The sequence below is a fragment of the Biomphalaria glabrata genome, chromosome 13 (genome assembly GCF_947242115.1).
Source record: "Biomphalaria glabrata chromosome 13, xgBioGlab47.1, whole genome shotgun sequence".
Lineage (NCBI taxonomy): Eukaryota > Metazoa > Mollusca > Gastropoda > Planorbidae > Biomphalaria > Biomphalaria glabrata.
Window position 1 is genome coordinate 14,780,759 of NC_074723.1, and position 26,509 is coordinate 14,807,267.

The 26,509-nt window shown below is 36.8% G+C and overlaps 2 protein-coding genes across 8 annotated transcripts; both read left to right on the forward strand.

Annotated features, from left to right (window-relative positions):
• Window positions 1-8,990: 8,990 nt before the first annotated feature.
• LOC106070168 (uncharacterized) lies at window positions 8,991-16,871 on the forward strand. 7 transcript variants are annotated; one of them, XM_056008824.1, is made up of 7 exons: window positions 8,991-9,043; window positions 10,766-10,910; window positions 11,717-11,819; window positions 13,905-14,029; window positions 15,811-15,902; window positions 16,549-16,585; window positions 16,765-16,871. In XM_056008824.1, the coding sequence occupies exons 1-6, from the start codon at window positions 9,006-9,008 to the stop codon at window positions 16,577-16,579; spliced, it is 534 nt and encodes a 177-aa protein (XP_055864799.1). In that variant the 5' UTR covers window positions 8,991-9,005; the 3' UTR covers window positions 16,580-16,585; window positions 16,765-16,871. The 7 variants fall into 7 exon arrangements, with proteins under 7 accessions (XP_055864799.1, XP_055864805.1, XP_055864804.1 ...); XM_056008830.1 differs by lacking the exon at window positions 8,991-9,043 and adding an exon at window positions 9,454-9,604; XM_056008829.1 differs by lacking the exon at window positions 8,991-9,043 and adding an exon at window positions 9,487-9,604 and having other exon boundaries at window positions 10,759-10,910.
• Window positions 16,872-19,430: 2,559 nt separating this feature from the next.
• LOC129922447 (uncharacterized) lies at window positions 19,431-25,553 on the forward strand. Its single transcript, XM_056008503.1, has 5 exons — window positions 19,431-19,744; window positions 21,636-21,738; window positions 22,969-23,102; window positions 23,848-23,951; window positions 25,349-25,553. The coding sequence occupies exons 1-5, from the start codon at window positions 19,523-19,525 to the stop codon at window positions 25,377-25,379; spliced, it is 594 nt and encodes a 197-aa protein (XP_055864478.1). The 5' UTR covers window positions 19,431-19,522; the 3' UTR covers window positions 25,380-25,553.
• Window positions 25,554-26,509: the final 956 nt, after the last annotated feature.

Here is a 26,509-nt window from a genome sequence, read left to right on the forward strand (position 1 = left end):
TTACAAAGTAATAAGTTTATTCTAGACATACATAATACATGTATACTTACTGTAAAGGATTTAATGATAGGCTGCTATCAAATTGATATGAGTCATCAAAGTTAAGATGAGTGGTGGTGTTAGAGTTAGTAAAGTAAAGTACCCCTTTAAGACCTTGTGGTCTATAGGGCAGATGATGTAAAGGTCATCTGTTTCTATGGCCTACGGTTAACGAGGGTGTAATGTGGCCAGTACAACGACCAACCGCCATTACTTTTCCCCAACTAATGTCAGGTTGGACTCAGGGATGCCCAAAGATCCCGAAATTAAAATCCCAGTCTTCACCAGGATTTGAGCCAAGCGCTTTACCGCTCAGCCACCGCGCCTCCAAAGTAAACATATGGAAAAGAAACTGGAATCATTTCATAGATCAACTACTGAGTTCTACGACTTGTGTTCGATGTTCATAAATGAAGAAAATAAATAAAAAAATATATATTTTCAAAAATAATACATTCTACCTACTCCAAACCTTTCTCTTTCTCCTTCTCTCTCTCTCTTTCTCACTCTCTCTCACTCTTCCTCTCTCTCTTTCTCTCTCCCTCTCTATCACTCTCCCTCTTTTTCTCCCTGCTTCTCTCCCTCTCTCACTTTCCGTCTTCTCTCTCCCTCTCTCTCTCCTTCTCTCTCTCTCCCTCTCTCACTTTCCGTCTTCTCTCTCTCCCTCTCTCTCTCTCTCCCTCTCTCACTTTCCATCTTCTCTCTCTCCCTCTCTCTCTCTCTCCTTCTCTCACTTTCCATCTTCTCTCTCTCCCTCTCTCTCTCTCTCTCCTTCTCTCTCTCTCCCTCTCTCACTTTCCGTCTTCTCTCTCTCCTTCTCTCCCTCTCCTTCTCTCTCTCCCTCTCTCTTTCTCCCTCTCCCTTTCAAAGAGAAATGTTAAGATGCGACTTTTGTAAAAAGTCTTGCATTTATTAGTTGGACGTTTTTCAAACTATGCGACCACTAGTGGGAAGGGGCGCGAAGTCGTTAATTTTAACGCTTCACAAATCTGTGGGTTTTTTTTTTTTTTTTTGTATTATACATATAAAGAATAAGCTACAATAATATTTTTTTATTAAGCTGTCTTTTCATCGTCTGCACCATACAAAAGTGTAGTGAGAACCACTGCTTTGTAGAGCCCTATTTTGATACTCTTAAGTAGTTCCCCTGAGGATAAAGGCTTTGTCTGCGTTAGATTGGCAAACTATGAAAATAGCAAGCGGGTTTACACGGTAATGTGAAGTACTGCTGTAATCCTTAAGATCTACAATTTGGTTTATTGTTGATGACCTAATGCGTACCTCATACTTTTACCAGGTGGAAAACAAATGCTATTTCGATTCTACCAGCTGACCTGTCTACTTATCTTTCTGTTAATTAGTCACACTCCTTTCTTTATTGTTCTGTCATTTTTTTTTAAGCGGTCCTCGAAAGGGGAATAACTGCTATGAGTTTCATGTGGTCCGTCCCGTTTAGATCTCAAAATCTAGATAAGAAATTGAAAATTCAAAATCATAATATTTTAGATCTTTTAAAGTTCTGATGAATAGGCTACTCTTTTCTTTTCTGAATGCGAGAAATTTAATTTTTTAAATTAACTATGCAAGTAGGGTTTTTTTTTTCATATAAAATACACTATTTTACTATTCACTGTGAATAGTTTAAAAAAATACTCGGGAGACTATTTAGTGAGGTTGACAGCAAATTTTTTACACTTTTATTAAATCGCTTTTCTTTTTTTTTTCTAAAGTTTTTAATTAATTGTATTACTTATTAAATATTTCATAATATATAAATGCTTAAATTTGTAAATTTTGTTTACTTTTGTTTTAAATAAGAAAGAATCAATTTAGTATGCATATAAGTAAAATGTGATTTAATTATAAATATTTATAGCAGCTTTTAATGTTATAACATATACTCCATAGCGGAACTATCTCAAAATTAAAGAGAAAAGTTTCTTGATTGAGCAATTGAATGAGAGATTGGCCCTTTACAAAGCAATCAATTCCATTGAATAATCATTCAATAACATCAGATAACCAGGTTCACATATCTTCATAACTATCAGTTCATTGAAAACATATGAATATTACTAATGTGATAATAATAACATTAATTCATCTCTGTATTCTGTGGTATCATGTCGTAAGCCAAACTAACAACACAACAACATCAACAATACTTTCGACACGCGCACGTCTCTTTTTGCTTCCTTTTGAATAGACGGAGATAGGGCTGTAGTTGTTGATAGTTTGTAGTTCATAGTTTCCTATATATTTGCTGAAAATATTGAAACCTGTCTTTTTACCTGGCTGAGTGGACACCTCGGGGCCGATTTTGAGTTTGTGTTTACACACAAACTGTCTCGGTAACCTTCTTTTTTTTTATTATGATGAAGTATGCGTTGTTCACTTACTGAAGTCTAGTATTTAAGAAATCGCTTGTTCTCCGACGGATCCCCTACTAGCTAAATGTTTGAGAAACACTCAATAGCCTGTTTGTCTCGTTCGACTGCCTTGTACTCTACTGTCTCTACACCTGGTCAATCTAAATCTATAAACATTTTTTCTTCCTAATTATTTCTCATGGGAAAAAAACGGCGTAATTGTGATCGCCATGCAGACAAATAGATTGTTAGCGTTCAATCAGATCTAACTAGGAAGAATAAAAAATATTTTATTGCTAGGAAAAAGGAAATTGGTATTTTGGTGTTATTGAGTTTTAGCGAACAAAAAACCTCTTTGTGCCACTTTGTTATCTTCTAAAAAAGCTATACTTCGTAATGTTCTTGTATGTCCTTTTTCTAGACTTATTGTTATTTTTAATATCACATAATGTTTTAAAATGTAATATCTAGACTGTTTTTTTTTTATTAGATTACACTGTTCTAAAAGTTCCCCTTTCAGTTCTTGTTGTCTATAGGGCAGATGATGTAAAGGCTATCTTTTTATGTGGGCTACGTTAACGAGGGTGTCATGTGGCCAGCACAACGACCAACCGCCTTTACTTTTCCCCAACATTTGAGCTGGGTGGACTCAGAGGTGCCAACAGATCCCGAAATTAACAATCCTGGTCTTCACCAGAATTCGAACCCGAGACCTCCCGGTTTAAAAGCCAAGAGCCCAGATATTCTAAAATATCGTAATATTATCTATATTTTTTGTCAGTTTACAAAATAATGTAGTTAGCAGTTGATATAGATCTAGAGCCCGTGTTCGAATCCTGGTGAAGACTCTAGGTGGACCACTTCGGGGGCCGATTTTGAGTTTGTGTTTCCACACAAACTGTCTTTGTAACCTTGTTTTACTTCTGTTGAATAGAACTAAGCCGCTAGACAACAATTCAAGTCAGAGTATATTCGAGATTTTCATGTGAAAACTCTATAATTAATAGCTTGCTTTTTGGTGTATTCTGTGTACAGAATACGAATGTATTGAGAAGGGAGCTATTTTTGAAAAGTATTGTAATAACTTAAGTGAGGCAACTCAACGAGGCACATATATCTTTATTTACAAGACATCACAAGTTCATAAAACATCATCTTTCTTAGGCACAATCTCTCCATATTGGCTCTCTACTTGGGCGGAAATCGCCAAGCATCGAGTTCTCTCTTATGCCGCTGCCAAAGTCAAATTCGTTGTTTCTGTCTCGGCCATTGTTGGGGCCCGTATTCGCAATTTCCCTCGACGACATCAAAGGCAAGGAATCAGAAACGGTCTTGAGGCTTTCATGGCTTGAGTTCTTATGAAAGGTACTGACAGATAAACAGAGGTCTTTAAGGTCCACAGCAGCCAGCTTGGACGCAGACCCAAGGTTGTCTTGATCTGTCCAGCCCGTTGCAGGTATACCAGGAACAAAAGTTTCAGGCTCATAACAGACTTCTCTAGTTTCTTCATTTGTTTCTTTTCTTTCAATTCTGTATATCCCATTGCGATCGTCGCAGCAATCGTTGTCACGTTTCTCGCCATGAAAGTCATCCCCGCCAGACTTGCCCACAACACAGTCACAGACAGCGCTCCAATCCCCGGCGCCTCCATCACCACTGTTTGTGCAGCCACAGTCCTGACCAGGCAACTGCTCCTTCCATAACGAGTTTATTCCTCCTTTTGCTTGAGACACAATTTTATCACTTTGGTCTATTTGGCCTTCTACTTGCAATACACTTTCATCTACTTTACTCCCCATCTTATTAATTTGTTCACGCATTGCATCAATTTCTTCCTGTATCCTGCCAAAGAACTCAACAATCCCAAGTTCAATTTCAAATGTGTAGGTCTCCGGATCTTCTTCTTCATCGACCAAGGCTTGCCGCAGACGATCCGTGAGCGTTTCCCTGCTACCGAGGGTATTTCAACCTAGGTCCCGAAGCTCTTGTCGTAGCTCTCTAACCGAGAATTGTAATAACTTAAGTGAGGCAACTCAACGAGGCACATATATCTTTATTTACAAGACATCACAAACACAAAGGGCATCTGCCTTGAGTACAGCCTCTCCATATTGGCTCTCTCCTTGGGCGGAAATCGTTAGTCTCTTCATGTCAACATCCTGTTCTAGTTTGGTTACTAGAAGTGCGCATCTCTGCACTAGCCTGGATGGTGGTGCGCATGGCAAAGTCATAACAGTATCATAATTTGTTTGCTTTTTTTTTTTTACACTGTGGACTCATTTAGATGTCATCAGTAATTAGTCGTCAGTCATCAGTGATCTCTTCATTTGGTGTCATTATTACTACATCTTTTTGTATTAAAAAAAGTGTCCAATTCGCCTCTATCATTATCTTACGTTTATTTTAGGTTCCAATATTTCGCCTACGTATCTCTTCAAATCGCTTTCTCTTTATTTGTTCCCCTCTCACTGTGTATTGTTGTTAAAGAATGTAAACAGGATCTTTAACAAATTGTAAAAAAAGAACAACCAACTCCTACTGTGATTAACGTTTGTGTGCGAACAGTCTCAATAAAGAGGATTAACTGTTACACTACCTTCTGGTATGCGATCACAGGGGAATTAAACAGGACCTACGACTGTATGTTGTCTCCCTTTAAGGCTTGCCATACAGCGCTGTGCCTGAGAAAAAGTATAGGTCAGAGAAACAGTAAGAAGACATCTAGATATGGACGGTCCTCAAATGAGTAAGACTAAAGGCATGAGAAAAGAATAGAGAATTAACTATCGTTGCTTTCCTGACGTCCCTCAGACTGATGGAGACTCCAGAGACATAAGAGAAAAAAAAAGAAAAACATTAAAAAAAACATTTTTAAAAAGACAATACCTCCATTATACAACTTTAAATTTAATAAAAAAAGAAAAGAATTGTTTAAAATGTTTGGTTCTAATCCCTTGATTTTGACAATGTCAACTGCTTGACCGAACTATGTTACCTATTCGGCCAGCGGCCAATGCATACTTGTGCAATAATTTATTGGTACTATCATTGTCATTATATGCACATCTAGATCTAGACTTCTGATTTAGAACTCTTAAAATCTAGTCTAGATCTACTTCTAAATCTAGATCTATCTTTAGTTCTAGAGTCTGATGAAATCCATAGTAGCTTACATGATCAATAAACGTAAAGCAACTTTAAATTTAATAAACAACTCAGTTATCGGTACACAACGGCTGACTACGTCATGTTTTTTATATTATTGAATAATTCCAAATATAAACCTTTCAATCTAGACTTAGAACACGTTGCCCACATTTTTCCTGAACATTAAAATGCCTTGCATTCAGAAATTCCCTTCAAAACCGATGTTGGCTCTAGATCTAAGTCTAGTTCTCAAGCCAAATTTACATCCACTTATTTTTACTTTGAAAAAATATAATTGCCAAACTAGAGTTTTCCCCGTGTAGTCAACAATCTAGTAATTATTTTCTCAGTGATATACATCAATGTTAAATTTCTAAGAAAATCGTTAGAGCTGGGTTTTTTTAATCCGCGACGCTTCCAGGATCCAAGTTCCTGGTTCCATGTTCCTGATTCAAGGTTCCATGAAATTCTGAGGTGTTTAAAAAAACAGCAAAGAATTAACTGATCATAAACACTGCGGTAAGTAACAGACCACGATAAATGTAGATCTTCAGATTTTTTAGATCATGTAAGTAGCAAAACAAAAAAGGGAAGTAACATTTCAGATGTATAGGCAGAGGATGTAAAGGAGGATGTAAAGGAGGATGTTTGATGGCTGACGGTTAACGAAGGTGTCACGTGGCCAGCACAACGACCAACCCCCATTACTTTCCCGAAATAATGCTAGCTACCCAATCAGAGTTGTGTAGACTCAGGGGCGTCCTAAAAATATCGAAGTTTAAAATACCTATTTTTTTACCAGGGTTCGATCGCGAAACCCCAACCGCATTACCACACAGCCACCAAGCCCCCTTATGTCCTGTGGCACAAGCAAACAACTTAAGAATATTTTTAGGGTCGAATAGGTCTCGTTTTTCTAATCGAAATTTGTTTCTTAGGGAACGTCCTATACGTACAAGGCAAGTGGTGTATTGAATAGCTTCAAATGTCTATACTTTATTGTCTCACTACTGTCAAGATCTGCATACTCAGATCTCACTGTCACGTGAATCATCTTAACAGACAGCAGCGCCTGGGGAAAAAAGAGTAGGGGCGAACCATCCTCAGAGGAAACTCCTAAATTAACGATGAATCGAGATACGTGAGATGATCAACAAAACACCAGTAGCACCCCAGTGACAGGGACGGATTTCAGTAAGTGGAAGCCCTAGGCTGAATTTTTGTGGACACTCCTACCATCTTCAAGCTACAATAATAAAGCACTTAATAATATGAATAAATCTAACAGCATGTCATATTGGCATTGGCAAAGAAAAATAGAGTATTGTACATTTCATCTCAATTTTCTTTTATTCAATATAAATATGTATATATGTATATTTTGTTTTAAACATCTATAATTTTACAATGTGTAACCCCCCACCTCAACCCACTTTGAGGGTGAGGTCCTGGTCTTTGAACTGTTGTAAATCGGGCCCTGTCCAGTTGTCTAGCAGACTTAACAGAGTTAAATTGTAAATATAAAAGTGTTCTGATTTCCGTGTCTGAATTATTTACCAACCTGCTAACAATGATAAACCACTACCACGTATTTAGGGTTACCCGATCTCTTCCTATTTCAGGATCGTGTCTTCCGTCCGGCAGGTATTGATCTTAAATGTGACAATGTCCGGCTTTCAATCTGTTGTTAATTGCAATATATTAATAAATCGATTACAATTCAAAATTCCAGGCTTGACCACACAGACTCATTTAAAAAGAACAAAACTGCACGCGTGTATCTGCAACTTTCTCCCTGAACATGTATTTGTAGGTGCAAAGCTGTTCAAAAGAAATGTTTGTACATAGATATCCGCAAGATCTTTTATTCAATTTTACATTTCCCGATATTAAACTAACGCTTAAAGGGCGTTTTCGCTAATTAACGCTCCGTGGACAAATGAGAAATATATTCTTTATAGACGCACCGAGAAGCGTTTTTCTTACAAAGTACAATTTGAAGAAACGCAATAAGGTTTTGTTTTTTTTTTGTTGCGCGTACGTTGAACTACCGTTAATGTTAAGTAAAGTTTACCTTTCAGACCTTGTGATCTATGGGGGCAGATGATGTTAAGGACATTTGTTTCTGTGGCCAACGGTTAACGAGCAGGGTGTCGTGTGGCCAGCAAAACGACCAACCGCCTTTACATTCCTCAACTACAGCCAGTTGGGTGGAGCGCCCTAAAAATCCCGAAATTCAAAATCGAATTAAAGACCCCAGGTTCAGAAGTAAAGCGTTTAACCACTCAGCCACAGCGCTAATGCTACTTCATCCAGTAAATATGATACTTAATAAATTTGACTGACACGCTTACTTTAAAAGTTTACATTATGTTTCCAGTTTCACCTTCCTATTTAAGGCTTTGCCTTTCTTTTTGTTCCACATTAGACTTCTACTTTTTCATCTAGACAGCTATCTGATATGGAAGAGGTTGTGTGTGGGGTTTACTTTTCGTGTATGAAAATGTTAATATCTGTAACCTGTTCTTAGTTTAGACACGCGAGTAAGCGTATATTTATGAGAATCACGGTGATTAACCAAAAGCCTACACAATAATTTAACGACCTAATGTCTCACCATCGGACTCTGTTTGGGCTATTCCCCACAGCTGGGTCTATCATCGTTCATGTCCATCCTGCCATCTTAGCTTCTTTGTCTACCAATCATGTTTGCTTTGGTCTCCTCCCAGGCTTTCTCTTCCCCCTGTGGATTCCAGTCTATAGCTTGTATCGCAATGTGGTCTCTGTTCTATGACTGCCCAATCCAGATCCATTTGCGTCGTTTAATTCTTCGCTCTATGTTGTTTCCCACAGGCTGTAGTTTAAGATTGTGTTTGTCTGTCTGATAACAACTATATGACACCATCTTTTGTTGCAGCTTTTCTGTGACTTGCTACTCTATCAATTCTCTGCGCCTTATAAAAAAATGCTTTCACAACTGTGTTGAAGATTCGGATTCTGTTGCGTAGTTCCTAGGACAAAGCTTTTGATCGCTAGATGGGCCGTAGAGTATTACAATACCGGATGGCTGCCAAGTCGTGCGGTTTGCGCGCTGGACTGTCGTTTGGATTCATAGATGGTCCTGGGTTCAAACCATGATCGCCCCCTTCCCCCGTCGTCCTGCGGGAGGTTTGGACAAGGAAGTAAATTATCTTCAACTCTGAAGGAACATCCGAAACATGTAAAACATTTTACAAACAACAAACATGCCTAGCATTATTTCTCTTATTAATGACATCTGTGTCGACTTACCCCCCCCCACCCCCTTCTCATGCTTTGTTTATGATGCTTTCAAGGCAGACAAAGATATCGGTTTCTACTAGGTTTTGTCTTTGAAGCTGTAGTGGTGTTTTTTGTCTCTTTGTATGTCTATGCCTATGGTAGTATCTAGACCAGTCTTCTGTGCTTCTAATGCGAGCTTGTTTAGTTTTGTCTGAGCGCCTTATTGAGTGAGTTTGTAGATATTTTTTAATTCGTTATTTGCTAACTTATCTAATAGATTTTAGACGTTACTTCAAACAAAATAAAATGATTACGTCCTACGCTGTGACTGTCATAGACTTTATGTTTGTGGTTGTTCTTTTCAAGTTTGTGTTTCTATTGAAAGTTATTCACTTCATGGTTCTTAACATACATGTGTTACCTCCCTTTTCCCCAACCAATTTGAATGTATGTTTGTTTGTACACACTATACAGATCGAGCTGTGGTGCTAATTACACTTTGTTTTTTCGCTGTTTTTTTTTTTTTTTGGATCAAAGCTATGACTAGCTGGTCTATGACATATCCTGAATGTCGTGTCACTCCCAAGTTAACATTAATTGGTTGAGTCAGCCAATCTCAAAAGTATGTGGCTACGTAATTGTATGGGGGAAAAAAACACATGACAGTGAAACCTACACTATAATCTTTAGACAATAGTGATTAGTGGGAAGAGGGGGGGGACAGGTTTGGTGTTCTGACCATGAAGATCTAAACACCGAAAGCTTGTTGTCTAGACATTTATTCCAAGGTAGGCTCAGACCACGACGTTGTTCATGACAAAGAAACTATCTGCTTGTTGACATCAACGTATTTGGTTCCATGTTTGTAGTGTAGATTCTAAGTACCAGGTATACTAGTGCACTAAGCTTGGTTATTTTAGTTGGTTGAAGTTGCAATATTGCATACGGTTGAAGCTAATTGTAATTTTCAGGTATATTTTCAAATCAATTTCTTCTTATTTGTGTCATGTGTTGAATTTCTACATACACAACAAAACAACAACATAATGCATTTTGTTTAAGGTTTCAAAGACACAGCTGAGATTGTATAGGAGTGAGGCAATGTAAGCAAACTAAAACTAATGCCAACTTTTTGTACGAACACATTGTAATAGGTCGTATGGCTGCAATAGATCATTTCTAGAAATAAATGGGGGAAAATGATAAAGTAATGTAGCGCAATCAATGCCAGTGTTAGGCACGCGTTAATACATATCAAACATTTGGCAATGCCTTTGCGTGATAAACTCAGCATAGCTAGCTCTAGATAATGTCTGTGTAAGGTCAATGTATGACTAACTTTAAACAATTCCTATGTATTACTTAATTTAGAAAAAAATCACATCATGGCTTACCCCAATAGTTAATTTAGCTAGACGGAGACTCTGCTCATTAAAATATTTTTATACAAATCATATAGTAGTTTTACTGTTGATTATTTTGCATTTAAACATTCGCCTTTTCTACGTGCAAACCTCATACACTAGAACAAATTCGTACAAGTGATCCTTCTTTCCTAGGTCCATTAGAGAATGGAATGGGTTGCCTGAACCACCTAGGAAAGCAAATGACCTGGCAGACTCTAAGATTGATTGAGATGCATGTCTAGATGGACACATGAAATGCGTAGACATAATTATCTTCTATTTTGAAGTAACGTCTGTAATGTATAAGATAAGATAAGATATATTTCTAAAACATTATCAGGGTTGAGTTCTAAAATTAACTAGCATATCTTTAAAGTCATGGCAACGGTAAAGAAGGCATCGGTTGTTGTAATAAGATAAAAATGACATCGATAAAAATGGTCTTGAAAAAATGAGTTCATAACAACACAAACCTACATCTGCTTGAAGCTGTACATTAACTCTCTCTAAAAAAAAATTACCCCATCTTTTGTTAGTCCACAGAAACATGTCTGTAATAATACTGTTATTGACCATCCTACTGTTCAGCATGACATTTAGTGACTCTGTCATGGTGAACAAAGTAAGCAGAGATAAATTTCTAGAACTTCACAACGCTGAACGTAGAAGAGTTGGAACTCAGCCATTGGTGAGTATCTCAAGAAACAGGCGCAAACAAAGAAAAACTATGTAGGTTTTTTTTTGTTACCAATGTGTGAGAAAATAAAATATGTGCTTGAGAAATAATTTGTCCTGTTGTCCATATTTCGTAGTAAAAAAATATAACTCATTTTTTTAAAATTGAGCTGTGTTGCTAAATTAGCGAGCTTAGAGTACTTTATTTTGACTATAACAGTGAAGTGTACCTATTACATTAATTTGCTTGGGGTGGGGTCGTTTTAGTATAATAATTATTGTTATTATTATTATTATTATTATCTGTGAGGTTTTAAGGCAGGTTTATTTTCTCTTAATATAAGGAGAATATTATTCCAAAGATGTATTCTGTTGATGTCCATGCATTAATTGTTTCTTTAAATATTAAACTCCCATCACGTTTTCAAAAAGAATATTTTAATTTTAAAGTATTGGAGAACGAGAACTCACTCTATGTAGTTACAAAAGAAAACTTAGCTCTTCAGCATTGTCGATGATAAAATGAAAACCAAAATCAGTAACTTTGTCGAAAAGCGTGTGCTAACCACAGATCAGGATAGCTCTTCTCGTTCTTGTCAAGATAAGAAAATCAAAGAAATCACTATTTCAAGCAAACTTTAACAGTTGTTTTTTTTTCAAAGTACTTATTATACAAAAGCGATATGCATGATCCCCCAAATTCTCTGAATTAAATATAAAAAAAAATTATTTGTCATAATTTGTTTTATCAACTACACGGACTCTTCATTCTGTAAAAGTTACTTTATATTTTACAGAAAGCCAAATTGTTTATTTCAGGTCTGGAATACCACCTTAGCCAGGTCTTCTGCGGCCTACGCTGCCAAATGTATCTGGGAGCACAGTAAAGGCAAATATGGAGAAAACTTGTATCGCTCTCGGCGTAAGTCAAACTATTTAGTGATGTACAATTAGGCCAGTGGTACCAGAAAACTTCTGGCAGGAAAGGCTCGTTAGTTTTAGCCGGCTACCCACCTACGAGAAGGAAAACGTATTAGAAATGTAGCACATACCAATAAAAGACTTAATGACGATCGACAATTTAATTAATTATTCTTGACATTCTATCTCAATCAGTACATGATGTTTCATCAGAGCGCTACTGATCACTGACCCATTACGGATTTACCCAAACATGGGAAAGGCTTTGGGAGTCAACCCTGAGGAAAATTCAACAGCCGGTGACCCTTAGGCAGTTAGCAGCACACAGTGCTACACCCTGACAGATCCTGCGACGTGGATGATTCCAAACTGTATTTGCACCAGCCGTTCCTTTGGACACATCAGCTGCGTGGAGAGGGGGAAACTACTGTGTGTGGGGGACATCGTTCCCATGTAGCTAATTCTCAGAATTTCAACTCGTTACTATGAGATGATCCAAAAAAAAAAGTCGCTTTAAGACTGAAGGAGACCTTGATAATCTTCCATCTCCTTTCTATAGTGAAATTATGCCGCCTTTTTTTTCTTGGCGGCTCTCTTATAAAAAAAATATTATTGCTATGTTTGTGTCTTGTTAGCCTTTCTGTCACGTCTAGATCTCATATACTAAAAGTATCATTCAAAATGAAAAAAAAAATATTTATACTCTACTTATCGTGTAGGTCGAAATGTTACTTTCAGGCTTGAGAAATCATACTTTTTTGTTGTTGTGTTGTATTGTTAGCATCCGTCGTAAGGGAAGAATCCGCTAATAGTTTTTTCTGGCATGTTGGTCCCTTTGTCTGTCACGTTTAGATCGCAAATTTAATTGCGAATGCAACTTTTAATCTCTTGAGCGCGAACCGCTTTATTTTAAATTAGTTTTTCCTAATTGTTTTTTTTAAGTAAATTACACATCTTCAAAAGCAATACATAAATGTAAATGAAATTATATTAAAAGAGAAGGATATTTTTAAAGGCTAATAATGTGAGTTGCATTTAGGCTACATATCACGCATATTTCTTAGAATTCAGTTTCAATAAACAGCGATTCTTATAGTTATATATCAAGGACCAAATGAAAACAAGATTACAGGATGAAAAATCCTTGCATTATGGATCTATAGTTAACAATAAAAACAGTTTTTACTTCAATATTAGTACCGGCATATTAGGACCTAATTGCGAGATGTTGATCAGTTAGCATGTCTCACGTCTTCAACAACGAAGAACCAACATAATATTAATATTGAATTCCATACTTCCATTACCTGAAGGGGTATCTGTCCAAATCTCTGTCCCTATAAAGATTTGAAGTTGTCAACTCTATGAAGGTTCTAGAGTTATCTAGATCTTATCTTATCTTATTACAAGTTATCTAGATCTTATCTTATCTTATTACAAGTTATCTAGATCTTATCTTATCTTATTACAAGTTATCTATATCTTATCTTATCTTATTACAAGTTATTTAGATCTTATCTTATCTTATTACTAGTTATCTAGATCTTATCTTATCTTATTACTAGTTATCTAGATCTTATCTTATTACAAGTTATCTAGATCTTATATTATCTTATTACAAGTTATCTAGATCTTATCTTATTACAAGTTATCTAGATCTAACTCCAAATGGAAGTCACTTTTAATGTCGCGGTCACATTTCATCCGTTTTTTTTTGGTGCGCTTTACTTCTTCTTGTCTAGAATATGTATCATAATCACATTTTGTAAGGTCCATTGTATATTATATCTAAATTGATCAACAAATACTTCTTTATTTCGTACTATTTGTAATGCTTGAAATGTTTTACCGTCCATAATATAAATTCCAATTCATTGTTAATATTTGCATGAGAATGAGTACCCCCACTTCTACAGTCAAAGCAGAAGTGGATTTTGGGCCAGTTTTTTCGTGATGCTGATTATGAAATCCCTACAAAAACACATATACAAACATTTCTTAAAGAGCTTTTACTGGTCTTATTTAGTGTGCACTGGTCCACTATAGTGTAGTTGCTTACCTTGATCATTTTATGTTGACATTGTAGCACGTCAAAACGATACTGTAAAGCTTGCTGAGAACTCTGTGAAAAGCTGGCTGAAGGAGAAGCCAGGAAAATTGGGTCCCGACTGGCCTTGTTTGAAGGACTTACAATGTGGCCACTACACTCAGGTACATGTCATTTTGTGCGTGCGTGTTTGTGTTGTAATGTGTGTAGTCCTCAGTGTAGGGTCAATACCAGTCTAAGCTATGTCTATGTCATAGGCCGAATTCAGGGGTAATTATTTCTGTAAAACATATGTTTGTTGAACTGTTGTCATGCTCCTGAGGGTAACCAGGCGGGGATCGTTAGCCTTAGCTGGCTATCCACCTAGAAGAAAGAAAGTAAACTATGAATTCAAACATCTGTTGCATTGTAGCTATTATTATTATAGCTTTTATATAGCGCTACTTTCTAGCGCTACTTTCATGCTTATAGCATGCTCAGAGCGCTTTTGGTCCAATCTCATTTGTGGACCAGTGTGTGTGGGGGGGGGGGGGGGGAGGGGGTGTCCAGAAGTTGCCTTTAGGCGCTCAGTAAACACAACTCTGCCCGCGCCCCCTTCTAGGTAGCCAAGCCAAGCCAAGTTCAAGCGCACTTGGCCTCTCGACCACGCTTCCCACCAAACATGTGCAAGGCTTTATGAGTAAACACTAAGGAAAAATCAGGAGCCAGTGACCCTTAGACAACTTGCAGCACACAGTGTTTAGCCTGAAAGAGCCTGCGATGCCTCTGATCCCAAACTGTATTGGTACTTGCTGCTTCTTTGGACACATCAGGTGCGTGAAGGGGGGTGGGACTGCTGTGTGTTTGACCTCATTATGAGGATAGCTAATGCCTAGGCATTCATCTCATTTCTAAGCGATGACTGGCGTTTAATGTCTGAATGAGGCACGTCTATCTTAATCTCAAAAGCGTATCCAGGAAAGTGGACCTCTGTTACGACGTCTTACTTTAAATTCGGCGTACTGTAATTCCTTGTACGATAGAAAAGGTGCTTTAATTTTATCTTCTTATCTTATATAATACAGACGTTACTTCAAAAAAGAAGATGATAACGTCCTACGTGTCATGCATTTATACTCATGCATGTTAACAAATTCTGCTAAGTCGCTGGTTTTCCTGGCTAGCTCAGGCAACCCATTCCATGCTCTAATAGCGCGATGGAAGAAGGAGTATTTGTACAAATTTGTCCTATGGAAAAAAGAATGTGCCTTTACCATTGTGTCTTTCTGAGTATTTTATCAAATTTTGTTCTTGTATTTGAAGATTAAGGTTTAGTGTTTTATGTATAATTGCTACTTTACTTTAGAGTCTTCTATCCTAAAGGCTTTCTAAGTTTAGTGGCAATGTCTTCGATTTCGAACATTAACGATGAGTTCAGTATTTCACATTATTCTACAGAATGTTAAGCTTCTGTATTAAGTGAATCGGGAATACTTAAACTCGATGCAACCTCTAGGTAGAATATCACACACCCACAATCCACATTATGTGTTATACGTTTTGGAACTGTGGTCACAAAGGTCAGGAGCCTCGCCGCTGTCATCCCTTCTCATTATCACAAGAGGTTTGGGTAGAGACGTAATTATCTTCATTTCTAAAAGAACATCTGAAATTTGATTGGTTGCATGGTAGCGTGATATGCGTTCTGGATTGTCGTTTCGATGGTTCCGGTTTGAATCTTGTCCGCTATATTCCCCCACCGTCCTACGGGAGGTTTGGCTGTGGGCGTGATAATCTTCACTTCTGATGGGACGAACGAAACGCATAATAGAAACAGATGGTCAAGTCAAACAGTGCACCGCATTATTTTCTAGACTGAAGCTACATCAATGCAAGCTTGTTTTATTGTCTGCTGGGACTGACCATAATCATAAAGTTAAACTACTATTCTTTGTCTCCATCGCAGATTGTTTGGAACACCACCAAAACGGTGGGCTGCGCTGTTGCTTACTGCAGAGGTACCAACCCTAATCTGGTTGTGTGTCAATACTTCCCAGCGTAAGTTGAACAGAAAATCTTTGAGTACATGTCCTTGTTTTTATATCCTTTTTTAGCGTTTAGTCCTATGTGTAAGACAGTACAAATGGAGAGTAGATCTGTCTCCCATTAAAAGAAGAATTATTTGGCATGTATCTCGCATTTTTAATTTGCCCCAAATTACTGAGCCACTGTGTTCATATGTTTAAATTTGTACTATCTCTGAATTTTTACTTTATATATAACTAGCAGTGCGCAGCGTCTACGCCCGTTGATTTGTCCCTAAGCTTTATGTTGTTTATTATGCCAGGAACACCTCCTTCTTTTTTTGTTATTTTTATAAACGGGCACATCATTTGACACATCAGAGGATCAGGGGCGTGAAAAAAAGGGGGGGGGGGCTGCTGTGTGTTTGACGTAGTTCTGAGGGTAGCTAATGCCCAGGCATTCACCTCATTGATATGGCCGAATTCGTAACGAAGTACGATACGCAGCTGACGGTGGCAAACTCACGGGTTCGATACCCGTTTTGAAGCAAACAATTTTTTTTATTTTTTTCAAATATTTTATTACATTTTTAGTATCATATTGGAGGTATTGTCTTTTTTAATTGTATTTTTTTTACATGTTTTTCTTGTTTTCCCATATCGATGTGCTACTATTGAAGTGGAAATATAATCGGAAGAAAGCCATTTTAACAATAGGTAGGCCTATTTGTATTGAACTTAATGGATTAGTGATAGATCACAATGTCTTTTTTTTTTCTTTGAAAAGGTTTGCTTATTTTATAAGGACAGATTCTGTTTTGTGCTAGGCTATATTCCTCGTTATCTTTGTTGATACATAATAATTTTGTAATGTCTTTTTTTTTTATATGACACAGACACAGAAGAAAGCAGAGGCGATGGACAGCATTGGATGGAGAAAAAAATAGCATACTTTTGGTCGTCACTTAAAATGTTTATCCAAATACAAAATCGAAATATTGCACATTCAAACTTTTGATTATTTTATGACTTGTTTTTTGTTTTTATTTCTTTTTATTTCTTTTACATTTTTACATTCTCCTTATGGGTTCAAACAGCGGAAACCCTTTGGATGGTTATTCCGAATTACTTTTTATGTAGGCCTATATCTTTGAAAACATGTAACCTAAATGTAAGCTCTACGAATATTTAAATAGATATGTTTATATTAGACTAGATCTAGATTCCTAATTAATGATTATGGGTCGCCTCGCCATATATATATATATGGGTAAAACAAACAACTACTAGCTTCCTAGAGTAGAAATTGATTTTAAAATATTTTATCTGTTCATCTTCATTATAATTGGATTAGGCTATGTATTTATCTTTGCCAATTTTTTGCATCGACGCTTAAATATTAATTGAAAGACATGTAATCTATGGGTCTAGACTCTAGAATAATAAAACTTCTAAGGTATTAAATAAAGACATTTAAGTGGGAGAAGGATCTAGCAAGCCCGCGAGAGGCATGACTGTCAAACACCCGCGGCCTTGTAAATAAAAAAAAATGTATAATTCTATATGCAGAATAGCACAATATAGTGTCAGCCTTAGAAGGTTTACAATTTTTTAAGTATTTTATTTTATAGCGCTGTGTCATGTGTAGATACTCCAGAGTGAGGTACCGGTAACACTCCAGTAACCAAATCAACTACTACAGGCGAAAGGCCAACAATAGACGCTGATGTACGATGTCGATTTACAAGTTGAATACGTAGTGAAGGGAACTGTCGAATGTCGTTTAGCTACATCTCTTCGACCGTCAAACCTGCCTCTCTCTCTAAAGCCGGCCAAAACATTGTGATGACATTCGTTACAATCCTAATCTTATTTTTAAAATCACGTCAGTGTCGCTAAGCCAAAACTTAGTCCCACACTGACAAGGTATAGCAGTCGTTACGTCCAACTCTGACAGGGTATAGCAGTCTTTACGTCCAACTCTGACAAGGTATAGCAGTCGTTACGTCCCACTCTGACAAGGTATAGCAGTCGTTACGTCCCACTCTGACAAGGTATAGCAGTCGTTACGTCCAACTGTGACAAGGTATAGCAGTCGTTACGTCCCACTCTGACAAGGTATAGCAGTCGTTACGTCAAACTGTGACATGGGGTAGCAGTCGTTACGTCAAACTGTGACATGGGGTAGCAGTCGTTACGTCCCACTCTGACATTGGGTAGCAGCAGAGGCGTAGCTCGCAAAGTGCGGGTGGTGCGGGCTGCATGGGGCACCAAGTGGATCATCAGACTTCTAAGTTCCTGTTCGCCTGAGCGTTTCACTACAACCTACACATTGCCTACAAACGGAAAACAAAACACGAAGTACTGTACTTAAAATAGAAACAATTTTTTATATATAGGCCTATATATTTTTGCTAAATTGTTAGTCTCCCATATTGTACTATATATCAGATATATATCAAATTTACTTGATTTGTTTATATCAACTCACTAACTGTCTGATACAAATTTTGAACACCTTATTTCTAGCTCTTACCATTCCCAGACCAATCTGAAACTTTGCATTCCTATTGTTGAATATGAAGATATTTGTAATAACTTTTTAGAAAGCTTCTATCAACTCACTGTCTGTCTGTCTGTCTGTCTGTCTGGTTCAAATTTCGAACACGTTCTTTCTTCCACTTTCCATTCTTGGATCCAATTGAAACTTTGCACAATTATTTATTGCTCCTAACAACACACGAATCAATTAAAAAAAAAACCAATTAGTTAATTAGTGGTTATGAATAAATTTTGTTGGATATTGAAAAGGGAAATAAATCTTATAGAAATGACATATATCGCTGTAAATATGGAGTTCTACATAGATAAGTGTTTTTTTTTGTTTTGTTTGTGTTTTTTTTTTCCAAAATTAAAAAAAAAAGGAAATTGTATATTTCACTTGTAAAATTATTTTTTGTGTGAATGAGCAATACTTTAACAATGAATACACACTATTTTATAAGGAAATAAAAACACGCCTTTTCGATGTTTAATTTTGTTGTTGTTGTTGTTTTGGAGGGCATCATGAGAGCTGTGTCTAGTTGCGTCACTGGGTAACATTCGTTAAGTCTCATTCTGACAATGGGATAGCAGTCTTTAGTTCTCTTAGCTACAGATCTCAATATCCTATTTAGAGCTAGTGGAACTCTGGTCCACAAAATCACATCTTGAGTTCTATTATTGTTGAACACAAACCTTCACCTTGACATCTAAAGTTCTGCCCATTAGCTTCGTAAGGGTCAACATCTACGTATTCAATATCATTAACACAAGACAGACAATGCATATATTAATACATCTGGCGGTTTTTTTTTGTGAATCATTGGATTCACTTAGATTTCATCGCACCTGTTGGCCGTAACGAAAATATTTATCTCCTGACATAATTACAGCTATGTAATTAAACAATTCGTTTTAGTTGTAGCAATATAAATTACCACATTTTTATGGAGAAGTACTAAACCTATTTAATGTACTTAGTAGATGTCACATGTAATATAGAATTTGTATCGAGAATGTGTTTACACCATCGAAGAATGACACGAGATGAGAAGGGTGGACAATGTAAACAACGCTGTATATTAGCTCTTTGTACACGTATATAAACCTCCTATGAGAGTGCACGGAACATCCAAAGAGTTACCTCTCTTATCCAACCTTCTTTTCAATCGCCAAACATCTGTGACAATGCAGCTCGCGCTGGTGATGACACTTTGCTTCGGACTGGTCGTCTCGGACACTGAAATCATTGCTATTCCCGAAGATGGGGACATCTCTAAGGCTTTCCTTGATGCTCACAATATCGCACGTGCTAACGTCAATGTACCAGACTTGGTAAGTAGCTGTCATCATAGACTTTACCTTTGGGATAGTTTCAAGTCAATTTTGTGTGTTTCCTTTTGGATCAGACAGTTATTTTATTTAAAAAAAAAAAAAAGCAGTTAAGTACTTTGTTTTGAATTTTAAGTAATAATTTAATTAAAAAAATATTGATGTATTTGTGAGGTCGTAGAAAAAATCAGTATTGTCAATCAATTTCGTTTGCAATTTCTTCTTATTTGTATAGATCAGTTTAGAAAGAAAACAAAATTGTAATTGATCGAACCTTTAAAAGGTATATGCTTCAGTTACTTCTTGTGGATACTTTCACTCACACAGTAGAAATATAAATAGCACTCTGTGTGGTATTATGAATGTGACCTTGTAGAAGTATGGTTACTCTAGCAATTCAACATATTACAGCTGATATTAAGAAAAAATGTGCAATGTGTAATAAATATTTCTAAACTTTTAATACAAACGAGTTATTATGACCGTAAAGACGGCTCGTTTCTGCTTCTATAAATTGACAAAACTAAAGCACTAACTTTTATTGAACAGCCTACAACATATAAGACATTTCTCTCTCTCTCTCTCTCTCTCTCTCTGTATATATATATATATGCTGTCTTCGTTTACTTCCTTTCTCATTTCCTCCCTTGTGCCTCACTCCTCAACCTAAACGCACCTCTGTCTACTCTTTCTCGCCCCTCCACTCACCTCTTTCTTACCTCTATATTTCTCTAATATTAATCTTTATCCATCATTGGCTTATCGATCACTTGTCGATAGACTGCAGGTGAAACATTGTAGCTTGTGTTTTAATAAGCACCTAAGCCACATGTTACCCAATCTTCAGTCAGATTGACTAGCTCTACGGTATATTATTGGATGTCACAGATCGATGAGTCCACAATACTCCCAAATATTAAATCCAGTATTTGGGCACTCTTTGTCTATAGTAACTTCCTTATAGTATTCCCATTTATCAGAAGAGCTTATGACCGTATATGACCTAAAATGTCCTTAGCACTGTGTTAGAGTAATGAATTCAATGTATAGAAATAGTGTTCTGTACTGTAGTGTTAATAATCATGATAAACGTTTCTGTTAAACTATCATGCACATTATCATATTAAATTATTCTGTACATCAACGTGGTACATTATCATGGCACATTATCATGGTACATTAGCATGGTACATTATCATGGCACATTATCATGGTAAATTATCGTGGTACAATATCATGGCACATTATCATGGCACATTATCATGGCACATTAGCATGGTACATTAGCATGGTACATTATCATGGTACATTATCGTGGTACATTATCATGGCATATTATCATGGTACATTATCATGGCACATTAGCATGGTACATTAGCATGGTACATTATCATGGTACATTATCGTGGTACATTATCATGGTACATTATCGTGGTACATTATCATGGTACATTATCGTGGTACATTATCATGGCAAACGATCATGGCACATGATCAGAGTAAAATTGTACACACGTGTTCCTACTTAGTGGAATGTAGGTGTATTCAATACATGTACTAACGATGTATATGTACGGCTATTTTAACATTGAAAATGATGTCTACATTGTAGTAGATGAATTATTCATAATTGATCCTTCTTATTACAAAGTTTATCTAATATTAAAACTAGTTAAATGTAAGTGTATTTTATGCATGTCAATAAAACTTTTATTGTGGCAGACAGGTGGTGTACTTAGAAAAAAATCCACTCATCAGCTCCTTTGAGAGTACGGGGGAATTTTCCCGAGAAACTGAACAATGTCAAGGTCACTAAATTGAACGTCATTGTTGCCAACTAAAAAGAATTGCACTAATTAATTCAAGAATCTATAACTCTTCTTTCTTTATGTAGGAATGGAGTAACGAGCTGAGTGCATACGCCGAGAACTATGCCAAGAACTGCGTTTATGGGCACAGTTATGGACCTTACGGTGAAAACCTGTTCGCAGGATATCGTAAGTACAAATTACATTATCTAACAGAGACGTAGTGTAGGGGGGGGGGGCAAGGAGGGACACGATGCCCCGGGCTCCACACGCAGAGAGGTGCTAAAAAATAAAATTATTGTAGATATTTTAGTTGAGTAATACATTCTAAGATTATTTGTATTATATTATTATTAAATATTTTTTTTATTTATAAGCCTATATTTCTATGTGATGTTCATGGAAAATAGGGGGAGGGGGGGCGCCAATAAAGTAATTTGCCCCGGGCGAACATTTTCCTCATTACGCTTCTGTTATCTAATTACGTCTAGAACAATGAAATGTATGCATTTCTATTGCACTACGAAGTTATACAAAAATAAAGAAAAAGAAAACAAGTCCACAACGCGACAGAAGTTTCTTTGTACAAAAATTCATTACTAAACCATTTTAAATGCAATTGAGTGGTTGTGAAATCTACTCCGCCATTTAACTCTGTGCTAAATTGTTGATGATAAAACAACAATACAGAAACAATATAAACAAGGTGTTGATAAGAGAGAGATTTATTTGAACTAATGAAAATCGTTCTCATTGTTTGACCAGTCTAACTCGGACTCGATTTTGGGGCAACATTGAGCTTTCAGTGACTAACTGTTGGGGCAACATTGAGCTTTTAGTGGCTAACACAATTTCATTGACTCAACAATACAGTTTTTTAAAAGTCTTGGCTGCATTAGTAGAAAGCTTTCTCTTTCTCTCTTTTTTTTTTTGGGGGGGGGGGGGGGCACCATATTCACTTCCAATTACTTAAGGCCGGCCCTGAGCGGAAAGGGAAGTCTGTTAAACTTACAAATTAAACATGTAGTTTTTAGATTCATCATTTTTTTTCCAAACCTTCTATCAAGCCATTTTGTTTCTTTCTTGCACGTTTGAATAGTCGCCAATAGTCGCAATCGAATTGTCGACCACTTCTACTCGTCAACAAATTTTGCGTCGAAACTCTTGCTCGATGACAACATATCTATCAATTAAATAATCCACAAATTAGCTAGTTAATTAGTCGTTATTAATTAATTTTGTTTTTAAATAGAAAATGTACTAAGCAAAGGGGAGAATGCGCCTTGTGGAAGCGAGTGGCAAAGAAACGAAAACAATATTTGGATTTCTACTTTTGTATGCGTTTTAATAAAAGCATTTTTTTAATTATTATTATTTCTACTATATAATATTTGTTTTTAATTCAATGTCATCTGACAGCCAAACAAACTGACAAAGTAACGCTCGCCACCAACGCCGTGAATTCCTGGGTGAAAGAGATACAAAATGTGGACCTGCCCACCTGGAATTGCTTTACACGATTCGACAAAACGACGTGTGGACACTACTCCCAGGTGACTACTTTGCAGAAGTTTGCTTGACAATCGCTACGTTCCCGTTAATTAGCTACGGGATTCATTATTCTTTACAAATTAAAATAATATTTTTGAGGGTTTAAAATAAAATGTAAAGTACAGTTCCCCTTTCAGACCTTGTGATCTATAGGGCAGATGATGTTAAAGCCATCTGTTTCTTTGGCCAATGGTTATTTAGCAGGGTGTCATGTGGCCAGCACGACGACGACCCGCCTTTACTTTCCCCAACTAAAGTCAGGTACCCATTAGAGTTGGGTGGGATCAAGGAGGCACTAAAAATCCCATTTAAAATAGGTAGTCAAAATATTTAACTATATACGCCTAAGTGGCTATTGTGGCTTATTTACCCCCCCCCCATTCCCCCAACCGATTGGCGTTTATAGCCATCTTATCTTTTCATTGGGAGCGTTCAACCCCACCCCCACCACCACCACCCGGCTACACCCATAAGTTATCGTAAAATATTTCAACATTGACCTGTTTTCCTACAAGTTATTGGGAACCATAAATAAAGTAAATCGACAGCAGCCTAAGAAAAACTAAAGCAAACTATAGTCAATATTTCTAGGGTGTGGGGTGTCGTCCATAGGAACCCCATGGCTACGCCGCTTCCCAAGTAAATAAAAAAAAAATTCCTTACAAAAGGTAAGCTAATTAAATTTATGAAATCTAATTACATGGAATTACGGAAAGTAAACTGGTAGATGTGTCACTCTGTGACTAGGTTGTGTGGAAAGACACCCAAAAGGTTGGCTGCGCCATCATTCACTGTAAGACAGAAACAAGGAATATCCTCAACAACTACGTCATTTGTGAGTACGAACCCAGGTCAGTAGGTCTTTTTATAACTAGGTCATTTTGTCAGTAGGTCTTTTTATAACTAGGTCATTTTGTCAGTATGTTTTTTTTATTAGTAGGTCATTTTCTCAATAGGTCTTTTTGTCAGTGTGTCTTTTTGTCAGTGGGTCTGTTTGTCAGTGGGTCTTTTTGTAAGTGGGTCTTTTTGTCAGTGGGTCTTTTTATCAATGGGCCTTTTTGTCAGTATGTCTTTTTTACCAGTAGTCTTTTTGTTAGTCTTTTTTTTTTTAAATACTAACTTTAAAGTCAATAATGCATTACATTTGTCTCGTGTAGTCTCGTGTATATCTGAGTGTATTTTCCACCAACATCTTCACTTAGTAAGTGCAGTGGGGAAAAAAACATTCCAAAGGCGAAGTCTAGTTTTTCGTTGTTTATTTTTCAGAGGCCAAGAGCGAGACCGCTATTACCTCCTCCCTCGCCAACGTCACAATCTCTAACTAGCTATAGCTGACCCATGGCGTAGCATACGCCATTTGGTGACGGGTGAACTCTTCGTAGAGAATTATATATACAGAGAAGTCTGAGAGAAGATTACTTGTCACCCCTCTTTTTTTTTCTTTTCTGAGCCGCGCTCTCTGTCACCGCGAAGGTTAAGTGGGATAACTCTAGTCAGACGTGCAGAAATAAAAGAGTTATCTTTCCATGACTTTTTCGTCGAGGGTAAGAAAGTCGGCGTGCATGCGTGTCCCGCTTGATTGGGCGACGTTGAGAATTATTTATATAGATGACTAATGCTGTCCCCATGGTTCTTAAAAGGGTTTGATCTCACCACTTTTAGTTTGAGTGGTAAAGCATTTGGCTTCCAGACTGAGGGGGCGGTGGGTTCAAATCTCAGCGACAGTCATACACTAAAGATTTCTGCGTGATGAAAATATGCAAGATGAATTGCTTTACCACGATAAAAAATAAACAAACTTACGTGCGCTGATTTGTACATCGAATGTCCCTCGCATTTTGTAGTGCTGCCTCCTCCTTCGACTGAATTTTACTTGTGTTTTATTTGTTTGATTATAGTTTGTTTGTTTTTCGGAGGGGGGTGGGTGGGTGGAGGACGTAGGAAGAACAATGCACTCCATAGCCAAACTTCATTTCTGCAGCTCAGAAATCAGGACAACACTTGGCTCCGGGCTCTGACGCTTACAAGTAAACATTTACTTTGGGGAAAGGGGAGCGACGTCTTAGGTAAAAGTTTGAGAAACACTGGTTTAAAGTACCGATATGGGCGTTGTACGCAAAACCAGCTATTGGCAGTAACGTAACGACATTATCATGTGCTTTTGTTGTAATGTGTTTTATCTTGTTTGGACTAACCAACTAGACTTATCTTTTTTAGTATTAATGTCATTACAATCAATGTGTTTCAGTGGCAACTTCATTGGCGAAAAACCTTACTGATCGATTCCTCACAGATACAACTTGATGATCAATAACATTGGTTAAATTAAATTAAATAAATCAGTATCCCGATCAAAAATATGTCTTATATCATGTTATATGTATATATATTTATTATTTGTTTTATTACAAAATATAGACCTACTTTAATTCTTCTGCAAGTAGGAATATATATATGTTTATTTATTTATTTGTTGTTTTGTGGTAAATGCCATATAGTGTACCTTCATTCTTCCGCAAGTAGAAATACGTAGTCAATTCTTAAACATTACGACAGGTTTATGCAGGCCTGCATTTTTTTTTAAATTTCTTTTTTACATAGAGAAAAACAGAACTTCAGTCTAGCCGGATGTTTTTACCGGTTGTTGACTTGTAACACCAAACTGCTGGTAGACAACTAAACCGTTGTAGGCGTAATATGTCTTAACTAATAAAACTTCAAATAGCTTGAGTAACTTCCTTGTGAACAAACTAAATAGAACATTATTTATAATATACACTAAATCAAGTTCATATGAGATCAAATAAATTTAGTGGACTTTAGTAATAATATTTGTTAACAAAATCTAATTCACTACAATAACATAACCTCTCAGTCTCACGTTCTGGAGTCGTCTGTCCTAAGACCAACTGACGACAACGCCACCTATGTTACATCATTCACAACCAATCGCTAGCCTCTTCCCTCCGTCACCATAGAAACACACACACACACACTGCATAACACAGAAGTAACAACATTTGTATAGTATTTGTGACCAAGAAGTCATGGAAAGGGAACAAGTAATCTACTATGTATATTTACAGGTCACTAAATAGCAGGGCCGGACTTAACCATTGTGGGGCCCTATGCGAAACGGATTTCGCGGAGCCAAGTTTGAGTATGGAAGCGGACAATAAGTGAAATTTAAGAGTTTGAATTAGAAAATAAATTCGTCTATGCATTTTATTCATTCTTTACTACATACAGAATTACTTTACGAGCTTTGCGTGTAGCAATGTCATACAGTATACCATAATAATTCTGTTTCCCACATAGATCCCGCTCAGTAGCAAGAATTACCAAATGTTTTAATCTATCTTTGAGAATTGTTGACCTCAAGTAATTCTTAATTATTTTGAGGTGCGAG